The sequence below is a fragment of the Pseudorca crassidens genome, chromosome 6 (genome assembly GCF_039906515.1).
Source record: "Pseudorca crassidens isolate mPseCra1 chromosome 6, mPseCra1.hap1, whole genome shotgun sequence".
In the NCBI taxonomy this organism is placed as follows: domain Eukaryota; kingdom Metazoa; phylum Chordata; class Mammalia; order Artiodactyla; family Delphinidae; genus Pseudorca; species Pseudorca crassidens.
In genome coordinates, this window is record NC_090301.1 from 134387946 (window position 1) to 134414436 (window position 26491).

General features: G+C 46.7%; 2 protein-coding genes across 19 annotated transcripts in view; both read right to left on the minus strand.

The window, feature by feature from the left end:
• Nucleotides 1–5405, minus strand: part of TMEM177 (transmembrane protein 177) — a 40416-nt gene extending 35011 nt beyond the window's left edge. For 10 of the 14 annotated variants that reach the window (XR_010944532.1, XR_010944530.1, XR_010944526.1 and 7 more), the window contains exons 1-2: nt 5278–5405; nt 2795–3787 (exon numbers count right to left, since the gene is read on the minus strand). Coding sequence is in view for 1 of the 14 variants with exons in the window: in XM_067742360.1 (XP_067598461.1) it covers nt 2830–3765 (936 nt within the window). In the remaining 13 variants the exon portion in view is untranslated. Of the gene's footprint in view, nt 1–1626; nt 2160–2794; nt 3788–5277 lie in introns of those variants that run through there. The other 4 variants (XR_010944534.1, XR_010944533.1, XR_010944531.1 and 1 more) reach the window with 3 other exon arrangements.
• A 9324-nt stretch (nt 5406–14729) lies between these two features.
• Nucleotides 14730–26491, minus strand: part of CFAP221 (cilia and flagella associated protein 221) — an 84194-nt gene continuing 72432 nt past the window's right edge. For 2 of the 5 annotated variants that reach the window (XM_067742361.1, XM_067742363.1), the window contains 2 exons: nt 22804–22896; nt 20095–20390 (listed from right to left, as the gene is read on the minus strand). In XM_067742361.1, coding sequence (XP_067598462.1) covers nt 20291–20390; nt 22804–22896 — 193 coding nt within the window. In that variant the 3' untranslated portion in view covers nt 20095–20290. Of the gene's footprint in view, nt 15207–20094; nt 20391–22578; nt 22762–22803; nt 22897–26491 lie in introns of those variants that run through there. The other 3 variants (XM_067742364.1, XR_010944535.1, XM_067742362.1) reach the window with 3 other exon arrangements.

Below are 26491 nucleotides of genomic sequence, written 5' to 3' on the forward strand. Positions count from 1 at the left end.
AATCCCTTTGTCCCGAGTTACACTGGCACCAGGCCTGAATTATTCAACTCTTCCAGGGAAAACATAACCACCAACAAAAAGAATACATGAATGGCTTGAAAAGATGCCCAATGTGGTTCGTTATTAGAGAAATGCAAATCAAAACTACAACGAGGTATCACCTCATGCTGGTCAGAATGGCCATCATTAAAAAGTCTACAGATAACAAACGCTGGAGAGAGTGTGGAGAAAAGGGAACCCTCCTACACTACTGGTGGGAATGTAAATTGGTGTAGCCACTGTGGAGAACAGTATGGAGGCTCCTCAAAAAACTAAGAGTTGCCATATGATCCAGCAATCCCACTCCTGGGCATATACCCTGAGAAAACTCTGATTTGAAAAGATTACATGCACCCCAATATTCACAGCAGCACTATCCACAATAACCAAGACATGGAAGAAACCTACATGTCCATTGACAGATGAATGGCTAAAGAAGATGTGGTCCATATATACAATAGAATACTACTCAGCCATAAAAAAGAATGAAATAATGCCATTTGCAGCAACATGGATGGACCCAGAGAATATCATACTAAGTGAAGTAAGTCAGACAGAGAAAAACAAATACCATATGATATCACTTATATGTGGAGTCTAAAAAAATGATACAAGTGAACTTATTTACAAAACAGAAATATACACACAGACATAGAAAACAGACTTGTGGTTGCCAAGGGGAAGGGGCTGGGGGAGGGAAGGACTGGGAGTTGGGGATTCGCAGATGTAAACTATTAAACATATAGGACGGATAAACAACAAGGCCCTACTGTAGAGCACAGGGAACTATATTCAATATCCTGTGATAAACCATCATGGAAAAGAATATAAAAAAAGAGTGTATATATGTATAACTGAGTCACTTTGCTGTACAGCAAAAATAAACACAACATTGTAAATGAACTATACTTCAATAAAATAAATTTTAAAAAAAGCACACGAGGGACTTCCCTGGTGGCACAGTGGATGGGGCTCCGTGTTCCCAATGCAGGGGGCCCGGGTTTGATCCCTGGTCAGGAAACTAGATCCCACATGCACGCCGCAACTAAGAGTTCGTGTGCCACAACTAAGGAGCCCACCTGCCACAACTAGACCCACAACTACAACCAAATAAATAAATAAATATTAAAAAAAAAAAAGAACACATAAATGACCAAGTGAGCCTGGCTTGCTCATCACAACCCTCCTCACCTTTCCTACTGGGGTCTCCTGCCCAAGGATCAAAAGTGGGGTCTGCAGTCAGAATGGCCATCATCAAAAAATCTACAAACAATAAATGCTGGAGAGGGTGTGGAGAAAAGGGAACCCTCTTGCCCTGTTGGTGGGAATGCCATTATGGAGAACAGTATGGAGGTTCCTTAAAAAAACTAAAAAAAAAAGCTACCATAAGACCCAGCAATCCCACTACTGGGCATATATCCTGAGAAAACCATAATTCAAAAAGAGTCATGTACCACAATGTTCATTGCTGCTCTATTTACAATAGCCAGGACATGGAAGCAACGTTAAGTGTCCATCGACAGAGGAATGGATAAAGACGTGGCACATATATACAATCAGTCAGCCATAAAAAGAAACGAAATTGAGTCATTTTGTAGTGAGGTGGATGGACCTAGAGTCTGCCATACAGAGTGAAGTAAGTCAGAAAGAGAAAAACAAATATGGTATGCTAACACATATATATGGAATCTAAAAAAAAAAAAAGGATATGAACCTAGGGGCAGGACAGGAATAAAGACGCAGACATAGGGCTTCCCTGGTGGCACAGTGGTTGAGAGTCCGCCTGCCAATGCAGGGGACACGGGGTCGTGCCCCGGTCCGGGAAGATCCCACATGCCGCGGAGCGGCTGAGCCCGTGAGCCATGGCCGCTGGGCCTGCGCGTCCGGAGCCTGTGCTCCGCAATGGGAGAGGCCACAACAGTGAGAGGCCCGCGTACTGAAAAAAAAAAAAAAAGAAATACGCAGACATAGAGAATGGACTTGAGGACACGGCGAGGGGGAAGGGTAAGCTGGGACGAAGTGAGAGAGCGGCATGGACATACATACACTACCAAATGTAAAACAGCTAGCAGGAAGCAGCGGCACAACACAGGGAGATCAGCTCGGGGCTTTGTGACCACCTAGAGGGGTGGGATAGGGAGGGTGGGAGGGAGGGAGACACGAGAAAGAAGAGATATGGTGATATATGTATACGTATAGCTGATTCACTTTGTTATACAGCAGAAACTAACACACCATTGTAAAGCAATTATACTCCAATAAAGATGTTAAAAAAATAAAATAAAAAGATAAAATAGGAAAAAAAAAAGTGGGGTCTGCTTTATCCAGAGGGCTGGAGGCAGACAAGCGGGCAAGGCCGCAGCCTCCGCTGGGTCCCAAGCGGGACACCAGGCCTGGCCCACTGCCCACCTGCCCCGCTCCGCCCTCCTCACCTCCCGGTGAGCCCCGCTCGCCCCGCCCCCATCGTCCCTCACCGCAGCTCCTCCCCAAGCCCGCTCTGTGCTTTGCGCGTCCAGGCTCCTGACTGCAGGGCCTCGGCTTCGCAGGCCTGTTCCTTCCCCTCCCTCGGCCAGCGCTCCTACCAGGAGGTCTTGCTGGGTTCCAGCAACACCTTCTCTCCCCGTCAGGCCCAGGGGGGGAGAATCTGGGCTGCTGAGCTCCACAGCCGGCAGGTCTGCTGACACCGGGCTGCGGGCGCAGAGGCCCCAGGAGCGCCCCTCCCCCCTCCCCCCCCAAGTCCAGGGCGGGGTCGTACCTGCTCCAGCTGGAACCGCCCCTGCCATGAGGCCCTCAGGGGCTGCGGGGGCTGAGCGCCGCCCTCCACACCTGCAGCACCGAGTCCCGGCGGGCCGTGTAGGGCAGGTGCTTGATGCGGAACCAGTGTCTGGGAACCACGTTCCCGCTGGGCGTGTACAGCTTCTCTCCGGGCCGGCCCAGGAGGCCGCGCAGGGCCAGGTTGCCCGACAGAACTTTCTCGTAGAACTCCACCCCGCCCCGGGCATAGGCTGCGGACAGCGAGGCCGTGCGGCGGTCCAGCCAGGCTTCCAGGGAGTGAGTGAGAGAGTCCGTGGACAAGGCATAGGCCACGAAGCCCGCCACTGCCGCCACCAAGTTGAAGGCGGCTCGCAAGTTCATGGGGCCTCCGTAGAGCCCCAGGGCGTGCTTGGCTCCCACGCCCAGAGCCCAGGTGCCCACCAGGCAGGCAGGGGCTGGCAGGGCCTGCAGGGCGGCCGCCCCGCTCTCCAGGTGCACCACCTCCCTGGCCAAGGCGAACTTCTGGGCGTCGTGGGACAGAGTCAGGGCATCTCTCAGCCGGGCACCCACTGGGCTCTGCCAGTCCACTCGCTGCCCGTGGACGACCACGGGCCGGTCAGTGTTGGTCACTGGGTCACCCAGGAAGCTGGCGGGGATGCCCACCACGGCCCCGGCAGGGAGTCTCGGGAAGCCGGCGCTCACAGGCTGGAAGGTGAAGGTGGTGAAGGCCTTGAAGCGGTGGCCCGAGGGGACCCCGATATCCTGCTGCACCTCCTCGAACAGGCTCTGCAGCTCTGGGGACAGGGAGGCTGGCTGGCCCTGAGGCCAGTACTGGTACAGCCACGGGACCACAGGATCCGGGAAAAGGTGGTACGAGATCTGAGCCCCAAACAGGCCTGCACAGGAACCCACCAACAGGGCCGTCCTGTGTCTCTGCACAAAGGCTGTGGCCCGCCACAGGGGACCTGCCATGAGGGCTGCCACCTCTGTAAACCTGGGCCAAGAGAAAGAGAAGTGAGCCAACAGCTCCTCGGGTCTACCTGCAGACTGAACACCCCCAGGGCCACATCCTCTTTAGCGGAGGCAATACGCACGCACGGTAGTCAGAGCACAGGCTCCAGCTCTGTCTCTGCATCGCCTTCCCCACGGGTCAGATGGGCATGTGACAGCGGCCCACCAGAGGGTGTCTGTGCTGTCAGTGAACACACACGCAACAATTGGTGCCCAGCAAGGAGCAGACACCCTTGAGGAAATGGCTGTGATTACAACTTTGATGCCCTTGGCTAGGCACAGCACCAAGCAACCAACCCCTCACTCCACCACCCACCCCTACTGAGCACGATCCCAGGACACATGAAGCATGTTCCACTCACTCAGTCTTACTACGTGTTCGACACGCTTCTGAGAGCGCTGCAGACATTGTATAATGACGGACTCCTTACACCTCTGTGACTCATTACACCAGGGAACACCGAGGCACAGACAGGCTAACTGGTCAAAATCCCAAACGTAAAGCGGCCATGCTGTGGGCGGAATTGTGTCCCTCCAAATTCATATGCTGAAGTCCTAACCCCCAGGACCTCAGAATGTGACTGTATTTAGACATAGATAGGATCTTTAAAGAGGCAACTAAGTTAAAACTAGGTCATTAGGATGAGCCCTAATCCAATATAACTGGTGTCCTTACGAGAACAGGACACTAGGACACAGGCGCAGAGGAAGGACCATGAAGACACAGGCCAGAAGGTGACCATCTACAAGCCAGTGGGAGAGGCCTCAGAGGAAACTAGCCCTGCTGACACCTTGAAAGACATGTCTCTCACCCAGTTCTCGTCACTGCAGCCCTAGCAGACTAATACAGGCCCAGTATTTGAACACAGGCGTCCACAGCAGATTTTTCATTATAGAGTATTTCTGATGATAAATTACAAACATACAGAACGGTGGACAAAATAGTACATCATAAACCAACTTCAGTCTATCAAGTCATGGCCAGTCTTGCTTTGCCTCTAATCCCACACATACTCCCCTCCAACTGGTTTATTTTGCAACACATTCGGGGCATCCTATTATTTCATCCGAAAATATTTCAGTAAAAATTCACAATTATTTAACTTTAGCTGAAGCTCCCTGTCCTCCTGTCCGAGAAGTGTTTAATTAGCAAACTAATTGCTGCAAACAAGGGGGCAGCAGAGTCCTGAGGAGTCACATCACTTGGGCCTTTTCGACAACGAGGAAACTGAGGCCGGGGAAGAAAGGTGCCAGGCGAAGGTCCCAACGTCCCCAGGACCACCAGCGCCAAGGCCGCGCGCTCCAAGGAGGCCTGGGGGGTGGTGCCGCCCATCCTGCGGGCAGCCCGGCGAGAAGGGGCCGCAGGACCCTCGCTCCACGCCCAACCCCTAGGCTACGCCCCGCGGCTGGAACACACCTCCGAGGGAGCCCGCCCGCAGCCGCACGTCAGCCCGGCCCGCTCCGCGCGCTCACCTGCGCCTCCGCAGCAGCCCAGGACGCCGAGCACATGCGCAGGGTGAGACCGGGCCAGGCGCAAAGCTCACCGGCCGGCTCCGGGGTCGGGGCTCCGAGGGCGGAGGCAAAAGGGCGGGACTCTTGGGGGCGGGGCCGGGACGCACAGCACGCCGGCCCGGCTCTGGGGGCGGGGCCCCGGGAGAGAGACAAAAGGGCGGGACTCTTGGAGGCGGGGCTGGGCGCAAAGCACGCAGGCCCGGCTATGGGGGCGGGGCCCCGAGGGCGGAGGCAAAGGGGTGGGACGCTCGGGGCCGGGGCTGAGCGTCCTTCCACACAGGTGGCCTGGACCTTCCCGTCTCGCTCTGGAAGGACCAGCGTCTCCGCGTGGGTCAGGAGGTGGCCACTGGCGGAACCCCCGTCGGAACCCAGGCCCCGTCCTTCCGCCGGGTCCCGTCCTTTCCCGTCGGGAAGCACTCTCTGCTGGCGGAGGCTCTGAGCAGGATTTTTATTACCATGGCCTCTGCTCCCGGCTCCTCCCAGGTGATCCGCACTGTACAGTCCACGGAGCAGCGTTACACCTGTCAGCTCACTTTCCCAGCTGCTCTGTGAGAGGGTCAGGGGTCAGCCCTGCCTGCTCCTAGGCCTTTCCTTTTCGCGCTGTCTGTGGCTGCTTTTCCCTAGAAGGGCAGAGTCGAGTAGCGAGGACAGAGACAGTCTGCCCAGAGAACCTAAAACATTTACTCTCCGGCCCCTTGCAGAAAAGGTCTGTGGACCCCTGAAGTACAGATGAAGGTGTGGGCAATTTGCTGGTGATGGACCAAACATTGTAAAGTCACAGCGCAGTTTGGGAGGGCTGCAAGGGGTGGGTGGTTGGGACTACATTAGGGGATAAACAGGAAATAAATACAGGGATAAGAACCTGGGGAATGACGGATTACAGGGCATCTGATGGTTGCTTTTTTTTTTTTTCATAGTGGTAAAGTACACATAATATTTACCATCTTGACTATTTTAAAGCGTATGGTTCAGTGGTATTAAATACATTGTGCAACCATCGCCACTGTCCCTCTCCATAACTCATCTTGCAAAGCTGAAGTTCTACGTCCATCAGACAGTAACTCCCATTCCCCTCCCTCTACTGTCTGGCAACCACCGTTCTACATTGTCTCTATAATTCTGACCACTAAGTATCTCATGTGAGTGGAATCATACAGTATTTATCTTTTGGTGATTGGATTATTTCACCTAGCATAATGTCCTCAAGGTTCATCCATGTTGTAGCATGTGTCAGAATTTCCTTCCTTTTTAAGGCTGAATAATATTCCATTGCATGAATATGGGAGATTTTGCTTATCCATTCACCTGTTGATGGGCACTTGGGTTGCTTCCACATTTTTGCTACTATGATCATGCTGCTATGAACATGAGTGTGCAAATATCTCTTCAAGACCCTGCTTTCAATTCTTTTGTGTATGTACCCGGAAGTAGACTTGTTGCATAATGTGTTAATTTCATTTTTAAATTTTTTGAGGATCTGGCGTCCTGTATTCCACAGGGGCTGTACCATTTTATATTCTCACCAACAGTGCTCAAGGTTCCAATTTCTTCACATCTTTACCGACATTTATCTTCTGTTTTTTTTGGATAGTAGCCATTCTAATGTGTGTATGGTGGTATTTTGTAGTTTTGATATGCATTTCCCTAATGATTAGCGATTTTGGGCACATTTTCACGTGCTTATTGGACATTTGTATATCTTCTTTGGAGAAATGTCTATTCAAAACCTTTGTCCATTTTTGAATTGGGTCGGGTTTTTTGTGTGTGGTTGAGTTTTAGGAGTTCTCAGTATACTCTAGATATTAATACCTTATCAGATATATGATGCAAATATTTTCACCCATTCTTGGGTTGCCTTTTTACTCTGAGGATATTGTCTTTTGAGGCACAAGATTTTAAATTTTCTTAGAGTCCAAATTGTTTTTCTTTTGTTGCCCATGTCTTTGGTGTCATATCCAGAAAATCATTGCCAAATCCAGTGTCGTGAAGTTTTCTTCAGTGTCTATGTTTTCTTCTAAGAGTTGTATAATTTTAGGTCTTCGATCCATTTTGAGTTAATTTTTAAACATGGTGTTAGGTAAGGGTCCAAATTCATTCTTTTGCATGTGGATATGCAGTTTTCCCAGTAACACTTGCTGAAAGACTGTCTTTTCCTCAGTGAATGGTCTTGGCACCTTTGTCAAAAATCATTTGATCATATATACCAGAATTTATTTCTGGACTCTCTATTCTGTTCCATTGGTCTATATGTATGCCTCTTTTTTTTTTGTAATTTTTATTGGAGCATAGTTGATTTACAATGTTGTGTTAGTTTCAGGTGTACAGCAAAGTGATTCAGTTATATATGTATGTCTTTATGCTGGTAATCACAGTGTTTTAATACTGTAGCTTTGTAGTAAGTTTTGAAATCAGGAAGTATGAATCCTTCAGCTTTGTTCTTCTTTTTCAAGATTATTTTGGCTGTTCAGGATCAGTTGAGATTTTATATGAATTTTAGGATAGGTTTTTCTATTTCTACAAAAAAAAATGACAGGGATTATATTGAATCTTTAGATCACTTTGGGTAGTACTGCCATCTTAATAATATTAAGTCCACAATTTACAAACATGGGATATATTTCCATTATTTATGTTTTCTTTAATTTCTTTCAGCAGTGTTTTGTAGTTTTCAGTGTACAAGTCTTTCACCTCTTTGGTTAAGGTCATTCCTAAGTATTTTTCCTTTTTGTTGCTGTTGTGAATGGAATTGTTTTCATAATTTCCTTTTCAGATTGCTTATTGTTAGTATATAGCAACTGACTTTTGTATGTTGACTTTGTATCCTGCTGAATTCATTTATTAGCTCTAACAGGTTTTCGTGCAATCTTTAGGGTTTTTTAAACATAATTTCATATCATCTATGAACAGACATAATTTTACTTCTTCCTTTCCAATTTGGATGCCTTTTATTTCTTTTCCTTGCCTAATTGCTCTGGCTAGAACTTCTAGTACTATGTTGAATAGAACTGGTGAAAGTAGGCATCCTTGTCATGTCCCCTATCTTAGTGAAAAATCAGTCTTTCACCATTGCTGTGGATTTTTCAAATATGGCTTTTATTATGTTGCGGCAGTTTCCGTCTATTCCTAGTTTGTTGAGTGTTTATTAATGAAAAGGTGTTGAACTTTTCAAATGCTTTTTTAAAATACTTTTATTTTTTAATATTTATTTTTATTTATTTGGTTGCGCCGGGTCTTAGTTGTGGCACGCGGGCTCCTTAGTTGTGGCATGCAAACTCTCAGTGGCAGCATACATGTGGGATCTAGTTACCTGACCAGGGATCGAAGCCAGGTTCCCTGCAGTGGGAGCACGGAGCTTTAACCACTGTGCCACCAGGGAAGTCCCTCAAATGCTTTCGCTGCATCAGTTGAGATGATCATGTGGTTTTTGTACTTCATTCTGTTAATGTGGTGTATTATATTGATTGATTTTCATATGTTGAACCATCCTTGCATTGCAGGAATGAATCCCACTTGGTCATGATGTATAATCTCTTTAATATTGCTGCTGAATTCCTATTTTGTTGAGAACGTTTGCATCAATGTTCATAAGGGATATTGTCCTGAAGTTTTCTTTTCTTGTAGTGTCTTTATCTGACTTTGGTATCAGAGTGATGCTGGCCTCTAGGATGAATCAGGAGGCATTCCTTCCTCTTCAGTTTTTTGGAAAAGCTTGAGAAGGATTGGTATTAGTTCTTTAAATATTTGGTAGACTTCACCAGTGAAGCCGTAGGCTTCAGGGCTTCTCTTTGTTGGGAGATTTTTGATTACTGATTCAATCTCCTTACTTGTTATAGGGCTTTTCAGGTTTTCTATTTTTCCCTAAAAATTTTTCTGAGGGGGCTTTTGGGCATGAAAGGAATACTTAAAGAGTTACTTATGTTTTATAAATTTATTTATTTATTTACTTTTGGCTGTGTTGGGTCTTTGTTTCTGCGTGCAGGCTTTCTCTAGTTGTGGCGAGCCGGGGCTACGCTTGGTTGCGGTACATGAGCTTCTCATTGTGGTGGCTTCTCTTGTTGCGGAGCATGGGCTCTAGAGCGCAGCTCAGTAGTTGTGGCGTGCGGGCTCAGTAGCTGTGGCTCGTGGGCTCTAGAGTGCAGGCTCAATAGTTGTGGCGCACGGGCTTAGTTGCTCCGCGCCACGTGGGATCTTCCCGGACCAGGGCTCGAACCCGTGTCCCTTGCATTGGCAGCAGGTGGATTCTTAACCACTGAGCCACCAGGGAAGCCCACTTATATTTTAATTACTATTCAGTTGATTAAAGTATCAAGTTTAAATATCTCATATCTCTTAAGCCTAAAAGCCTAAAACGTCAGTTTGCAAATACTGTTATCTTAATAAATTCAGTGATCTTTGTATGAAAATAAGATTTTGTTTCTCCGTGTTCTTTGGTTAGCCTTCAGTTAACCACGGGCTTTACAGATTAAATCTTCCTTAATTTTGCCCCACACTTCTGTACTCAATTGATCAAATTCCCTCGGGCATCTCAAACCATACTTTCAAATTCGACTTAGCCGACTCTTAAATACACCAATAGCCACCCCGTCCCAAGTAGTTTAATTCCCGAGCCAAATCTAATAAGCAAAACCTTACTAAACCATTAAGCAACTCTTATAAATCTAATAAAATAGACATAAATCTAACAGATTCTCTTACCTGTTCTAAACATCTTAAATGAAGTACATATAAAACAGTGGAATAAAACTCATTATTACAGATAGCCTACCCAGCACCCAAATATCAACGCAGGCAGATTCTTTTATTCATCTGGACACCACAAATGTGCTTTCCTAACCCAAGGGCACAGAGCCATCCTCTTGGGCCATTTCACACTGAGGTGCTGGAGGCTGAACTCTTGGTGGGATATTCTTGCCCAGGACTGGGGTCCAGCATGATTTCCAGGATGATTCATCATGAGTCAGTATTTATTAGGCTGAGTCACTGTGGAGATAATTGGACTTCCCAAGCCTGTGTCATTTTTTGTAATAGTAAAATCTTCCGTAATTTTTCATTGCCTGAGTAGAGCTGATAAGATCCTACATCCCCTACCAGGGGTGCAATGAATATTTTAGCTGTTTGATTTGTAATGATGAAATTTTGATGCTGACCAAGACTTGAATATAGTATATAGTATACACACAGTCTGGCTTTGTCAACATACTGTAAACAGCCTTATAAACTTGTACATGCCTTCTTTTTCTTTTCTTTTGTTTTTCTAGCATGCCTCATATGGCTCTGCAGAGAACTACTGCTTTCTTTCTAGTCCCCAAATTGTCACCAGCTGCTCAGTGGGAGCCCCTTTCAACTGGCTCCTTTATCCTTTAAAATTGCCCTGGATCATTTTGAAAGCACACTTTCTTTCTGGCAACACACTGGTACTCCAGGCCCATCTTAATTATCTTTGCCCTAAGACATAGGATCAGACACTTTCCAAGGCTCCTGGCTTCCTTTTGGGGAGCTGTACTTGAGATCAAAACTCTAGGCGCTTTGGGCATATGTTAGACCACTCTGCTTGGCCCTGGGAGTGGGTGAGAGCACAGAGGCCACTTGAGGGGCAGGCCCTGAAAAGAGATATTTTTAACATGTCATGGAATCATATCATTTTAAATTTAACTCCAATTTAATGGACTACTTAAACCTTCTAATATAAAAATTTTTTTTGTCTTTTCTTGAATACCAGCTTCCCTATTGCCACAAATACATTTTTTTACTAACTGTAACGTGAATGCTGTCTATTATAATACCGACCTGCGGAGACCAAATCAGACCCTGGGCCCCTTGCCTAGGCTGCACTGCACAGCCCCCTCTCACTTCTGAGATCCTAGTTTTCCACTGACTGTCATTCCTTGGTATCTTTTTGACATCAGAAGCTGGTACTTTTGGTGGTGACTGTAGTGGGGACAGTTTGACTGAGTGATATCAGCTCATTGAGGGATAAATGAAATGACTTTATTTCTCCAGTGATTGCTACCAGCTGTACTCTTCACTGATTCCCTGCTTACTGACAGGGTCCCTTAAGGACACACAGTCCAAATCTATAATTTGTCAGTCAGTATCAGTTACTGGGACAGTATCATTTTGGTTGAGGCTTCTTGTCTGTTTTGAAACTTCAGTTTCATCTTTCACCCAGCACTGCCCCCACCATGTCAGCACCCTCCCCAGTAAAGACTAGACATGTGGCTCCACTGGCTCTGGTGGGCGCAGAGGCTCTGCACTCTCGCCCACAGCGCTTGTCCTAGGGATTCTTCAGCTGGTGGGAAAGACAGAAAGAGGAAGAACGATGTTTCTTTCCACGACTGCTCACTGGCGGCCCTCCTTCCTGCAGGTCATGATGTGAACAGCCGAGGCTGGTGGTAACCACCTTCCTGTCTCTGCTGTAGCCATCTCGGCTAATCCAGCTGGACTTCTGGCGGTGCTGGAGGTTAAAGGTGCCTCGGCACTGCGAGGCAGGAGGAGATTAGTCTTGGTAAGTCCTCTAGACGTGGGATCCAGGGAAAGGTGCAGAGTAGTTCGCTGGACGGTAATTACAGGACAGGCCCTGGGCATCCTGTGCAGGCTTGCAGTTCAGACGCATCAGCCTGACGCAGAGGGGAGAGCTTCTGGAAGGCCGGGGTGGGAGGGGGAGTAGCAGGGCCACTGGTGCCCCAGGGGTGGCCGGTCGAGCTCCAGGCTGTGGGGACCTGAAGAGTAGCCTGTCCTCAGGTTCAAGTCAACTCTACCATCAGGGAGAGGAAGTGTATCAAAAAGGGCCCACCTTCTGCGGGCCTCTAGCTGGCGAGACATTGAGCTGGACCTGGGAAGGGCATGTGTGTGTGCATACACAGGGGCTTGGGGGGTGTAAGTATTGTCTGTTGATCTTCTGTATATGCTTCTAGCTCTTTCCTTTGCATCGCTTCCCCTCTTTTCACAAGGGCTTTAACAAACTTCCCGCAAACAGAGTATCTGAAAAGAAACATTTGTTGAAGACACCACTGTTGGAGAACGTGTCACCAGACCCCCGTGTCCATGTCTTGGCTGAGTCCTGAGATCTGATTCAGCTCCTTGGTGGTAAGACACAGACGCCCTCAAACTTCTTCAAGAAAAGAGGGGCTGTTGTGAGGCAGGGCCCTGGTAGCGGGCTGGCTGGGAACTGCTTGGCTCAGGGACTTAAGGGGCTGTCACAGGTGAGAAGAAAGTAAGGAGACTTGAGACTAAACGCCACGTGGCTCCTGAACAGTGAAAGCCCCTGAGTCGACAGCGCAGAGCCAGTCTTCATTTCCTGCTTTTGGTGATTGTGCCACAGCAGAGGGTAACATCAGGGGAAGCTGAGTACTGTACACGTGCGCTCTCCATTCTGGCTTTGCCACTTTTCCTTAGGTCTAAAATTATTTCAAAGACAACCCTCAGAATGGGAGAAGATATTCGCAAATGAAGCAACTGACAAAGGATTAATCTCCAAAATTTACAAGCAGCTCATGCAGCTCAATAACAAAAAAACAAACGACCCAATCCAAAAACGGGCAGAAGACCTAAACAGACATTTCTCCAAAGAAGATATACAGACTGCCAACAAACACATGAAAGAATGCTCAACATCATTAATCATTAGGGAAATGCAAATCAAAACTAGAATGATATACCATCTCACACCAGTCAGAATGGCCATCATCAAAAAATCTAGAAACAATAAATGCTGGAGAGGGTGTGGAGAAAAGGGAACACTCTTGCACTGCTGGTGGGAATGTGAATTGGTACAGCCACTATGGAGAACAGTATGGAGGTTCCTTAAAAAGCTACACATAGAACTACCATATGACCCAGCAATCCCACTACTGGGCATATACCCTGAGAAAACCATAATTCAAAGAGTCATGTACCAAAATGTTCATTGCAGCCCTATTTACAATAGCCAGGAGATGGAAACAACCTAAGTGCCCATCATCGGATGAATGGATAAAGAAGATGTGGCACATATATACAATGGAATATTACCCAGCCATAAAAAGAAACGAAATTGAGCTATTTGTAATGAGGTGGATAGACCTAGAGTCTGTCATACAGAGTGAAGTAAGTCAGAAAGACAAAGACAAATACTGTATGCTAACACATATATCTGGAATCTAAGAAAAAACCAAAAAATGTCATGAAGAACCTAGGGGTAAGACGGGAATAAAACAGAGACATACTAGAGAATGGACTTGAGGATATGGGGAGGGGGAAGGGTGAGCTGTGACAAAGCGAGAGAGAGGCATGGACATATATACACTACCAAACGTAAGGTAGATAGCTAGTGGGAAGCAGCCGCATAGATCAGCTCGGTGCTTTGTGACAGTCTGGAGGGGTGGGATAGGGAGGGTGGGAGGGAGGGAGACGCAAGCAGGAAGAGATATGGGAACATAAAAAAAAAAAATTATTTCAAAATGAAAAAGAATTTTTAAATTACTGCTGCCTTGGTCCTGCCCTGTGAGTTAAGGGGAGCTCAGATTTCTGAACACTTGTTTAATGCCAGGTACACTTTTTGCATTTCCTAATGTAATCCTCACAGCCCCATGGGAGGTGAGCCCTGGAGCCGGTCATACGGGGAAAGTGGAAGCTCACAGACACTAAGGAAGCCGTGTGGTTGATGAGAACAGGACCAGGATTCACCTGGGACCAGATGGCTGCCCAGGCCAGTTCCCCCACCGCCCCGCAGGGAGAGCCTGGCGCCAGGGCAGAGGAAGCTAGAGGCGGGACCCAGAGACGCAGGGGCTTGCAGCCCCCGTGAGGAACCTGGACTTCATCCTGGAGGCCAGTGGGCCTCAGTCTGGGCTGCACATCAGATCCTCCGGAGAGCTCTAGAGATGATTACTGCCTGGGTCCTACCCCAGGAAGTCTGACTCAGCTGTTTCTTGGTTTTGTTTCGTTTTGTTTTTTATATTGGAGTAGAGTTGATTAACAGTGCTGTGTCAGTTTCAGGAGTACAGCAAAGTGATTCAGTTATACATATACACGTATCTAATCTTTTTCAGATTCTTTTCCCATTGAGGTTATTACAGAATATTGAACAGAGTTCCCCGTGCTGTAGAGAAGGTCCTTGTTGGTTATCCATTTTAAGAATAGCAGTGATTCAGCTGTTGATTTTGAAGCTCTCCAAGTGATTCTGACATGCAGCCAGCCTATGCTTAAGAACTGGAGTCATGCTGCCACACACGGTCAAAAGGCCTGCTTGCCACTGACCCTTCGCAGGGACTCCTGGGCCCGAGGCGACGCCCTCGCGCCCCAGCTGCTCCCGAGAACCCTTGCAGAGGCCTCACCCTCTTCTCCCAAGCCAGTCTGCGGGCTCTGGTCGCCCCCCGCCTGGGTCTGCCCCTGTCACAGCCGCTGGGGAGCCAGTGTCGCCCTCACCAGTGCTGCTGTTTCTGGGAGCGGCCGCCAAAGCCAGGGTCTGGTGCTGGGGGGCCGTGGGAGCTGGCGGTCACGGCGCGGGGGGGGGGGGGGGAGCAGCCCCTCCCCCGCCCCCCAGAGGGCGCTCGGCCTCTCGCACTCCGGAAGCCTTTGCTCCCACGCTAAAGCTTGCAGCCAGGAGCTCCAAACATTGCCATCATACTGATGACATTTTACTGTTACAGAGAAAAATAATTTAAAAATATATACGTCATCCACATTTCAATTATTTTTTCCCTCTGGAAACTTTAATTCCCCAAATGGCTGGAACGTAAACAGACCAAGAGGACCACGGTGACCTGCAGAAAGCAAGTGAGCGGAACTGACCTCCCGGTGACTGTTGTTATTCTAGAGTCAACGAGTTGAGAGCTTTGCCCCGCAGGGTCTTCATCTCCTCAAACACCTTTTCTCCTGCCTTCTCCAGTGGCTGTGCTTGGTCTCTCGCCTCTCTAAGTATATACATCAAACACAGACCCGGCAAGGCGCATCGGGGCCCTCATGAAACACCACCAACCTGCTGCCGGGCCCAGCGTTGCGAGAGATGCCTTGCGAAGGTCGGAGGGCTGTTTATCCGCATACACAGTTGAAACCCCGCTTAGCGATCACTTAGTTACCAGTGGAAACACCCAACTGGTAAGTGGCTCAAGCCTGGTTTCCAGTCTGAGCCGCACCAGTATCTTAGCAGAGCCACGTGACCTAAGCTCGCAGCCGCCGTTTCCAGACGCACACCTGGTGTGCATCCCGTCCCCCAGGATTGTTGCAAAGGGGAAACGAGAACTTACTCGTACACATCCCGGCATGATGGCTTCTGAAGGCTCAGTTGGCGGGAGCCGGTTCTTCATGTTTATGAGTCGAGTGGACGCACATTATCTCTGGTTCTTCATGTTTATGAGTTGAGTGGACGCATAGTATCTCTGACTCTGGCCATAGTTCTAGAAGGTGGGAATCAAGAGGGAGGGCTCTGCACCTGGGTAGAGCAGTGGCTGATGTGGAGGCCAGATGTCGCCGGTGTGGCGAGGGGTAGAACTCTCCAAATATCTGGGAGGACGTGATGAGTGTATTTGGTTGGAAGCACAGATGTCTAAGGACTGTGAGCTCAGCTATACGATCTGACCAGATAGAAGAATTCAATACAGAATTAAGTGCTTCTCCCCTATATTCACAGCAGCAGGAATCTAAAGTCGACACAAATGAACTTATCTACAAAACAGAAACAGACTCATGGGCGTAGAGAACAGACTGGTGGTTGCCAAGGTGGGGGAGGGATGAATTGGCAGATGCAAACTATTATCTATAAGATGGATAACCAACAAAGTCCTACTGTATAGCACAGGGAGATATATTCAATGTCCTGTGAGGAACCATAATGGAAAAGAATATGAAAAAGAATATATATATATGTATAAGTGAATCACTTTGCTGTACAGCACAAACTAACACAACACTGTAAATCAACTATACTTCAGTAAAATTAAAAAAATAAAATTAAGTGCTTCTGAAACATTTCCTAAAGAGGGTGAAATGTGAAGTTTTGGCAAATACCCGAAAGTTTTGAAAAAGCAGAAATATCTGAAAATGAAGAACTAAAATGTTCCCTAATGTGTATAATTAAAAAAAAAATTGGCACCACCTTATGGAATCAGTGTAAAAATATATAGATCATGTCAGCCCTTAAAGATATTAATGATTGAGTGATATGATAATCTAAGGGGAGTTGAATGATATGTTGGCAACTGAAGTCACTCTCACAGTTCCTTGGACGTTTGCAATATGATTCTCCTTAGCGGGTCTTGAGAGGGTGCGATCACCATCAAGGCAGCAAAGAATCTCTCGGGTTGATTACAGCCATCAAGGGAGAGCAGATGATTCTTTGCATCCATGAAAATAAATATTTGCCACAAACCCAATAGACAGCAGTCTTCATGGGGACAATAAGTCCCACTGATGGGTTCTTTATTTCTATCCCTGTCTGACCAAGCTCTGGTGTGTGTGTGTCTGACTCTGTCTGCTTCTGGCTGAGGCTGAAGGAGGTGAGGAAAAGGCACAAGGAGAGAGAAGACAGAGCTGAGCGTTGGGTCATGCTTGCTATGCGCTGGAGAGAATTTCAGAACCAAATACCTGCTGTACAGCATAGGGAAGTCTACTCGTATCTTGTAATAACCTATAAGGGAAAAGAATCTGAAAAAGAATATATATATATATATATATATATATATATATATATATATATATATATAACTGAGTCACTCTGCTGTATACCTGAAACTAACACAACTGTAAATCAATTATATTTCAATAAAAATTTGAAAAAAATGAAACAAAAGCATCTGTGGGATATCAATCAGTTGGAATACTATGCAGCCAATAAACTGATAATTACATTGACAATTTTGACACATGGAAAAACGTACAAAAAATAATTTAAACTGCAAAATAGATGAATTCAAAAGGCCATGGATCTATTTATTGAAAATGTGTGAAATGTATGTGTATTTTGAAAAAAAAATTGGAAGCTAAATTGTGCAGAAAATGTTTAGAGTTCATTGTTGGGTTTTTTTTTTTGTTTTTTTTGGTAAAGTAGCTAAAATACATTAAACAAGAAAAGAAGATCTTCCACTTTGGGTGAATATATAAAGTAATAAGTTCTACTTCATTCAATAATCATTTGATAATCCAATGGCATTCAGTATTAGCTTCTGTAGTGAAAATGGTGAAAAACCAGGTTAAATACCAAGTAAGCAAAGAGGTATTAGATATTGCCCCACTCATGGGGCAAACCATTCTAAGTCCAGGGGTAATTTTTGAAATTGAAAAAAAAAAAGTATCCCTTAGTCAGGGATACTTCCCTTGTGGCGCAGTGGTTAAGAATCTGCCTGCCAATGCAGGGGACACGGGTTCGAGCCCTGGTCCGGGAAGATCCCACAGGTGGTGAAGCAACTAAGCCCGTGCACCACATCTACTGAGCCTGCACACCTAGAGCCCGCGAGCCACAACTACTAAGCCTGCGAGCCACAACTACTGAGCCCGCGCACCTAGAGCCCGTGCTCTGCAACGAGAAGCCGCCGCAATGAGAAGCCTGTGCACTGCAATGAAGAGTAGCCCTCGCTCTCCGCAACTAGAGAAAACCCACATGCAGCAACAAAGACCCAATGCAGCCAAAAATAAATAAATAAAATAATTTTAAAAAAATTAATTGAAAAATAACCTCTTAGTCAACTGTTTGTTTGAAACCTGAAACAGAATGCAAAGTACATCTCTTTGTTGAGGTGTCAGAGGTTCTATGTGCTATGTAGTGTAACATGATATTTTATTGTTAATTAGCTGCTTAAAACCGATGCTCACTGAAATTCTATTTAAAATTTTTATTTCCTCGATTTTCTTTTACGGGAAACTGCCAGTCTACTTTCTGAGAGTGTTGGTTTGCTGTAGGCCTCTGCTACTATCACAAACAAACCAAAGGAACCCCATGCTCCTCTAAGATATGTGGGTATTCCCTTCCAAAAAGGCAGGGCCTCCCCAAAACACCCCAAACGAGGAAGACAAACTGAGAAATTTACAGTATACACAGGAAGGGTAATTATCCCTAAAATATGAGGGACTCTTACAAATAAGTAAGAAAAAGATAAACACTTTCTACAATATAGGTAAAAAATTCCTTCATAAAAGAAGAAAAGCAATTGATAAACATAGGAAATTTTTTACCATCACTTGTAAACAAAGAAGTTTAAAATTAAAACAATGATATGGTCATTTAAAAACCTATCATATTGGTAAAGAAAAAAGCCTGATACCGTAACACGTTGTTCAGGGCATTTGAATGTGCGCATCCTGACCTCTGCTGGTAGGAGGTTTGTTGATGAACTTTCTGGATGGTGGTGAAGCACTATATATTAAAACCTTAAAATGAACATGAACCTAGCATTTATGTGTCTAGGAATTTATCCCAAGGAGACAGTCTGATAAGTTTTCAAGGAATTATGACACAAGGAGGTTTGTTGCAGTGCTACTGGCAACAGCAGAACATTGGAAAGAGGTGATGTGATCATCAGAAGGGCGTGTGAACACACGATGGCACATCCACGAATGAGATACAAAGGTGTATGTCTGTGTCTATACAGCTATGTTTATGCTATACTGCTAAATAAAATTCTAGAAGATAAAACAATATGATTGAATTCATATATATATAAGGTATGCATGTATGAATATATGTCAACACATACAGTTGGCACTCTGTATCCATAGGTCCTGCATCTTCAGATTCAACCAACCCCGGATGAAAAAAAATTTCAGAAAGTTCCAAAAAGCAAAACTTGAATTTGCCGTGCGCTGGCAACTATTTACAAGTCATTTACATTGTATGAGGTATTATGAGTACTCTAGAGATGACTTAAAGTATCTGGGAAGATGTGCGTAGGTTATGTGCAAATTCGACAGCATTTTATACAGGGACTTGAGCATCCACAGATTTGGGTACTCAGGATGGGGGTGTCCTGGAACCAATCCCCTGTGGATACCGAGTGATGACTGTATGTACGGTTTAACAAAATATAATAGGTGTTTATGGTTTATTTAAACTAACAAACAAATAAATCCTTGGAAGACCACACATCAAAATGTACAAGTTACTGCCTCTGGGTGGTAGGATTATTGTTTTTATTTTATTCTTTATATTTTTCTGTATTTTCTAACATTTTAATAGTAAAAAAAAAGGCTTTATTTTTATGTTTTTCAGTAGAATTTTTTTACAATCACTGATTTGTTTATTTCTATTTTTGTTTATTTTTTGGCCGCGCAGCCTGCGGGATCTTAGTTCCCCGACCAGGGATTGAACCCGAGCCCCCTGCAGTGGAAGTGCGGAGTCTGAACCACTGGACCGCCAGGGAAGTCCCAAAAAAGACTTTTTTTTTTTTTTAAAGAGAAAAAGAATTCTAAAAAGGATAACTGGAATTTCAAACTTACAAACCATATGAACTCTGGTGGTTATTTACTTTGCCAAAGTATTCTTCAAAACCAATTCTTGAAGGGTGATGGTTTGCTCGGCTAGTTGGCCCCTGAGGGAGAGGCAAAGAGAAGAATTCACGTGTGCCAAGCGAGTTCACATCGAGCAGCTGGAGAGGTGTCTTCGCACTGGCATCTCATTTAACCCTCACAACTGCCCAGTTACTTAAGATGAGCAATGCAGCTGGAGGTGGCACGGGCGCTAAGTGGGCTGCGGCCCCGGGTCTCGCCAGGCTCCAGAGCCTGGGCCTCTTACACTGCATGAAGCTCATTCAGCTACTCATAAGAAACAAACACAGCTCTGAAATCACACGATAAGCAAATGGGAATGCTGGACTCTGTTCTAAAGGTTTATTTGCCAACAACATTTGAGGGAGCGTCGCTATGCATAAAATACACATCTAAACATCTGAAGCATTGGAAACGTGCCCCTTTTGACACGTTCTTAGATCCAAACAGCACGGCAGTTCTGTGCGTCCCGTAGGGTGAACTTTATCCTGGCTGCCTCTTCCTAAGCCATCAAAGCATCCACTTACTTCTCCTTCTTGGTGTCCTTGTAGTTCAACATAGGGAATTCCACCGCCATCATTTCTGGGGTCAGCATGATGTCTATACTCTGCTCACAGAGCTCGCTGAAAAGGAATAAAATCGAGAAATATCGTCGTCATTTAAGAGTTACGCAATTCTTTCAACATTCCTCCCACCTACTCTTCTGGAATCTACGTTAAAAAGCATAAGGCTGACAAATAGCTTTCTACCAACCCACAGTAGTGGGAATGGTTATTTATAAGCAGAGAATAAAAAGCAGTTTAGAGGGGGCTTCCCTGGTGGCGCAGTGGTTGAGAGTCCGCCTGCTGATGCAGGGGACACGGGTTCGTGCCACGGTCCGGGAAGATCCCACATGCCACGGAACGGCTGGGCCCGTGAGCCATGGCCGCTGAGCCTGCGCGTCCGGAGCCTGTGCTCCGCAACGGGAGAGGCCACAACAGTGAGAGGCCCGCGTACCGAAAAAAAAAAAAAAAAAAAAAGCAGTTTAGAAATGCGGTTACAGAATTCATATTCTCTTCAGGTGCACGTGGAACATTTGCCAATATTGACCATACCTTGGACCATAAGGAGAGCATGAATGTTTCAAAAGATTGAAATCATTCAGAGAATGTTCTATGGCCACATGGAATTCGAATAGAAATCAATAGCAAAGAAGAGTAAAAAATCCACGACTGCTTTAAAAATGAAAGAGTATATTTCTAAATAACCTATGGGTGAGAGAAGACATCGCAGGGACCGAGGTTATTTTTATCTTGGGCTCTGCGATCCCCTAGAGCAGGGGTCAGCAAACTTTTCCTGTAAAGGCCTCTGCGGGTCGTAGGGTCTCTTATACAACTACTCAGCTCTGCTGTTGCAGCATGAAAGGAATCATGGAAAAATACATCCATGAATGAGTGTGGCTGTATTTCAATAAAACGGTTTGCAAAAGCAGGTGGCAGGCCGGATTCGGCCGTTTGCGGACCCCTGGCCTCGAGCTTGGGTGTTGGATGGTTACAGCTGGGTCCCTGCACATGTGGGTTCCAGCTCCACGAAGCAGCGAGAGAGAGGGTGCAGGAGCCCACTCCATCCTGGCCCTGCCCTCGGGAGGAGATCTCACGTCTGCTCCTGTCCCTTCGGCACAGGCCGAGTGACATGGATGACGTAACTGCAGGGGAGGCTGGGACGGTGAGCCTCCGGTCTCCACAAGTCTATTTCTTTAGAAGGGACAGTTTTTTTGAGAGAGGCCGTCTCTGCTACACTCAGAGAAATGCTCCCAAGATCAACGAAGGCTTCAAAATTTAGAATTAGCAGCAGGAACCCTCTGCTGACAGCGATGCGTAAACAGAGGTGGGCAGAGCAGTTTTCTGTTGGGAAAACACCTTGAAACCCACAGAGTCGTTCTGATCCGTAAGCTTCGCTGAGCAGCGGCTCCGGGCCAGTCTCGCGTGAAGCCGGCGCTGTGCGGAGAGCGCCTTCCCCTTAGCGCTTTCCTCACCCCTCAAGAGTGGAAAATAGCAAGACCTTGTTGCGGGTGAGCGAGGCTTTTGCCAGATGCCCATTTAGTGCGCAGTAGATGTCGGTCACCGCCCCCCCCCGCCCCCCCCGCCGTCGTCCTGGGTGACAACCCCTGAGAAGCAGGTACTACTCTTCCCATTTCAGAGATGAGGGAACCGAGCCCCAGGGGTCCGCGCATCAGTGCTGAATGGGGGAGGGGTCTGCCGAGCATCTCCCCAGCTGTCCCCAACGCTGACCCTCAGGTAACCGTGTGTCATCCCCGCCCGCCCGGCTACAGTGTCCTCAGGAAACGCCCTCGTGCTCCGGGGTTTGAGTGGCGGACACTCAACCTCCCTGTTCACCCTGGGTTCCAAGCTTCAGGCGCTCAAGTGTCACACTTGGGTGGGGGCAGGTCTCACGAAAACCGACACACGCCTCAGATATTCAGGACTTCACTCACTGATTATCTACAGGGAAAAATGGTCGAGTGGGTACAGCCACAGGAGATTCCAGGATGCATTCCCACTGGATGTTGGATGCTCATCAGTAAAGTCAAGTTTAAGCAGCTTAGTTTGGGGCTGATATTTCTTTTTATTTTCTTCCTTTTTTTTTTGTTTGTTTTTGCTCTTTCTTTTAAAATTTCCTTTGTTTTCGTTTTTCTCTTTTTTCTCTTTTTTATTTATCTGGGGGCGCTCTATTTCTTTATGCCCCTCCAAACCCCACCCACCCTTCGAGTACTAACCCCAGTCAAGGCGACTCTGCAGCCTTGGAAGCCCACTCAGCTCCCCCTCCGCTCACCCCTCCCCTGAGCGCCTGCAGCACGGAAAGGTCAGCCAGTGTGAGACCTTAGGCTGTTCTCCACCACGAATCCAGCATCCTATCTAGTTGGGCGTATGGCTGGGTGTTAGCCGTGTCTCGGCCGGGGTGCAAGCTCGGGCACTGGGCGCTCCTTGGAAATCTCTCACAGCACCGGGACTATTTCTGGAAAATAGACATCACGAGAGACCAAAAGTAAAAGAGTACCGTTCGAGGGTCTCCATTCTGTCTTCCTCTGGTAAGGCATCAAGAACGGCAGGGACGTCTATAGGAAGCATGGCTAAATTGAAGGAATCGCAGCTGTGGAAAAATCACACATTTGTAGTCTCGGGGTCTTTACACAATTTCCTAAAGCACTTTCCTTTCCACCACTGGTGTTTTACGCTACTGTTCTGCCCTGCTTCGTTCTTGCAAACCCACTCATGTCTCCCTAGAGGTAAGGGCGGGGCTGCGATAGGTACCAGTCAAACCCAAGAGAATGGGGCCAAAGAAGACACTTCCCGGTGTTACTGTAAATCAACTATACTTCGGTTTTGAGAAAGACATTTCCCAGAGTTTAGAAACAGAACTGTCAAACTTGTGGTGTCTAAACTTACGCTATTTCCCGGGGGTCGGGCTGGCGTGGGGCAGTTAGTTCGCTTTTTTTGTTCTTAATATTTTTTCCCACGTTTATACTCTTCCTTAGCTGTTTATTCAGTTTCAAACCTCCTCCCCACCCCGTTATATATTGTTTGGTATCATGATTTTACAGCTTCATATACAAATTACTGGGTGTTGAGGACATTAAAAGAATTGAGATGGGGAGAAAAGACATTTTGTTATTTTTAAAGTTGGCGGCAGACTTCTGTTTCAAGTTGGTGGAGCAAACACGCACCTTTTAAAAAAATTTCCCCTTTTTTGGGTCTCAACACCTTCTTAACATGCCTCTCAGATGATATTAGAGGAACCCACAACAGCAAAGAGAATAGGAAAAGAGTCACAAATGGATAAACTTTTAAAATAATTTTCTGGAATAAGTTTCTAGAAGCTGAGAGGAGTGTTGTCTCATAGAAGAGAGTAAAGAATGACCCACAGCAGGAAACTGACCTCCTCGCAGGCTCTAGAAAGGCTGCAGGCAGAGGGTAAGGCAGGTGGCAGGAACGGAAAGCCAGGAGGTTAATTGAAGCCTCCTTGGTGCGTGCAGATACGTCTTGGAGATAAGTTTCTTCTCCTTGTTTAATAAGCAAAAATGCTTGTTTATTAAAGTGGTTATAGGTGAAGCAATTCTGAAACTATTTTTGACGTTCTATAAAACTGAGGGAGTGAGTGTGTTAGGAGACCAGGGGTTCTCACAGGGGAAAGAAGAGACAGACAACTATGGACCGGGGAAAAGCAAGCAGCAACTCCATGAATGTGGGTTGGGATCACAGGCACCGGTGTGGATTCATGATGTCTAAAATGGGTGTAGGTGTGTGTATGAGTGCCTACGTGCACATGGACATGTGCATATGTGTGTAGATGTATGCAGTCATGTATTTTTGTATGAATGTGTACATACGTGTGTGTGTGCGCATATATATGTATGCATTTCCCCACGTACACACTCCGGCTTGTCCGCTGAGGAGGCCAAGAGATGACTCCCCCGCTCCACCCCCAGTAATGATGTGTGCACCAGGAACCCAGATTTTGGTCTCTAACACCATTCCTCACTGAAAAGGGACCTGGCTTCCACCACCCAGAGATTAGTCCTATTTACTGACTTGGTGACAGAGAACACAGGTTCTAACGGACAATCCCACTGAGACCTCAGAGCGCGTGTAGCCGAGAGGAGGGTGGGAGAAGGTGGAAGCCTGGACCACTCCCCAGGGGCCAGGGTGGTCTGGAAGACAGAATGGCAACAACCAAGGGTTTTTCATGAGATCAAACTTACCTAATTTTAAAATTCTGAGACCATGTCCTGCTTACTTTTCCATGTGTTAATATGTTCCTCTGGAATTGAAAGGGTGGTGGCAGTGGACGGAGACTGGGGGTTTTGTTTTGCTTTGTTTTGTTTCATGCCTTTCTTGGAAAAGTAAAACGCCGACAACTCTAAGTCAATTCCTAAGATTATTCTGGAAATTTCAGTTGTCTATAAAACCCCAAAGTCTGGGCACCACTGGATTAGATGACTTCTTTGTCGCTATTTACTCAGATTGCATGAAAGTCACAGACACTCAGTAAATTCTCTCTGAATTTATTAATGAGCAAAGAACCCAAGTGAGCTGTTTTGATCATTACGAGTGCAAAACTAACTTGGAGTGAATAAACATTAACTAAGGATACTGCATGGTTTAACAGCAACTCTCAGGGGCAGAAATACAGGGGAAATAGCAGCTAAGAAATAGGTAATCTATTCAAGAAAAATGACCGCAGAGTTGAAATATCATTAGCAGATGTGTAGGAAGTTTAAAAGGGAATACTATTATAATTCTATAACTCTTTTAGAAATAAAAACATTATCTAGGGTCTTACATCATAGAAATCCATGATAAAGAAATAAAGAATCCTCTCTTGATTTTATAATCTGTGGTGCAATTATGGTTTATTATGAAACAAATTGGCCAACAGAGCACTTGGGCACAGAAGCTGGAGGTAACAAGTCCTAGTTGGGGAGTTTCTTGTTTAATTCACATTTAATTCATGGTTAGTTCAAGCCCAAGGTGACTGTGTTCTGAGTGCCTTTTGAAAGAACAGCCTCGTGAGATTTTTCCAAGAACATTGCTTTGGGAAAAAAAACAGGATTTTTTTTCTTAATTCCTGAGACCAGTGCTTGCCGACAGCTGGTGGACCCCGGCGTGTCCACTGCCTGCCGTTGCTCGATGTGCGTATTCAGCCTCTGGACGGTGCCCACACCAGCTGTGTTTGGTCTGCTGATGACTGCGGTCCATTCGGAAGTGCCCTCACCCCACAGCAAAATGAGGCCGTGTGTCTAGCTGGTGGCGGGCCATCGCCGTATGGTGGCAGCAGAGTTACCGCAAGGTTTAGTGGGTGGGGGAGGGCAGAAGTGGGAAGGGTTACTAAGGATGGGGCTAGATGCACCACTTGAGTCCTTACAACTCACGTGGTCCGTGAGGACCCCTTCACCGTCCCCGTTTCACAGATGAGGAAATGATTGCTCAACGGGCTTCAGTAATAGGTAAATGTGGCCCAGGGAAACAGAGTGGGTGACAGGGCTAGCGGGTTACGAGGCAGGTCTCTCAGACACCAAAGCATTCCTTCTCCCTACAAGGTCACTGTTCCACCCAGCCCTTGATTCTGGAGTTCTCAGATTTTAGAAATATGCTAATGTTACCAAACAATTTCGTGTGCCTGACGCACAGCAAGGCCAAGCAACCCGAAACGTCAGAGTCTGGAGCAGAGAAAGGTTCAGGGCCAGCAAGGAGACGAGGTGGTTTGTGCCCCAAAAACCCAGAACTGCCCAGTGGTTTTCAGGCAGGCGTTTTTAAAGGCAAAATTTGGGGTGAGGGCTGCAGGGTGTGTGACCGTCTTCTGCCTGGCTGGTGGGGAGGTACAGACCCCTCCCTATGTCCTCTGCCATGGCTCCTCTCTGAGGTGTACCCAGATAACAGTATCTGATGCACATTCCTCAGCTGTCTTACAGATGCTGAAACCCGTCAAGCGGAAGTTGGCTACTTGACCATGAGCACGTAGCCCCCACACCTGAGGACTGACGATGAAACACCACCCTGTCACCTCACCACCACCCAGAGAACTGTGCGCGAGCTGATCACACACCCTGCAACGCCCCTCCCTCACCTGGCCTTTAAAAATGCTTCCCTGGAAGCCACCGGGGAGTTGGGGCTTCCTGACCTTTAACTGACTGACTCTTCGCTTGGCGCCTGCAACGAACGCTGCACTTGCCTCCACCACGAGCCGG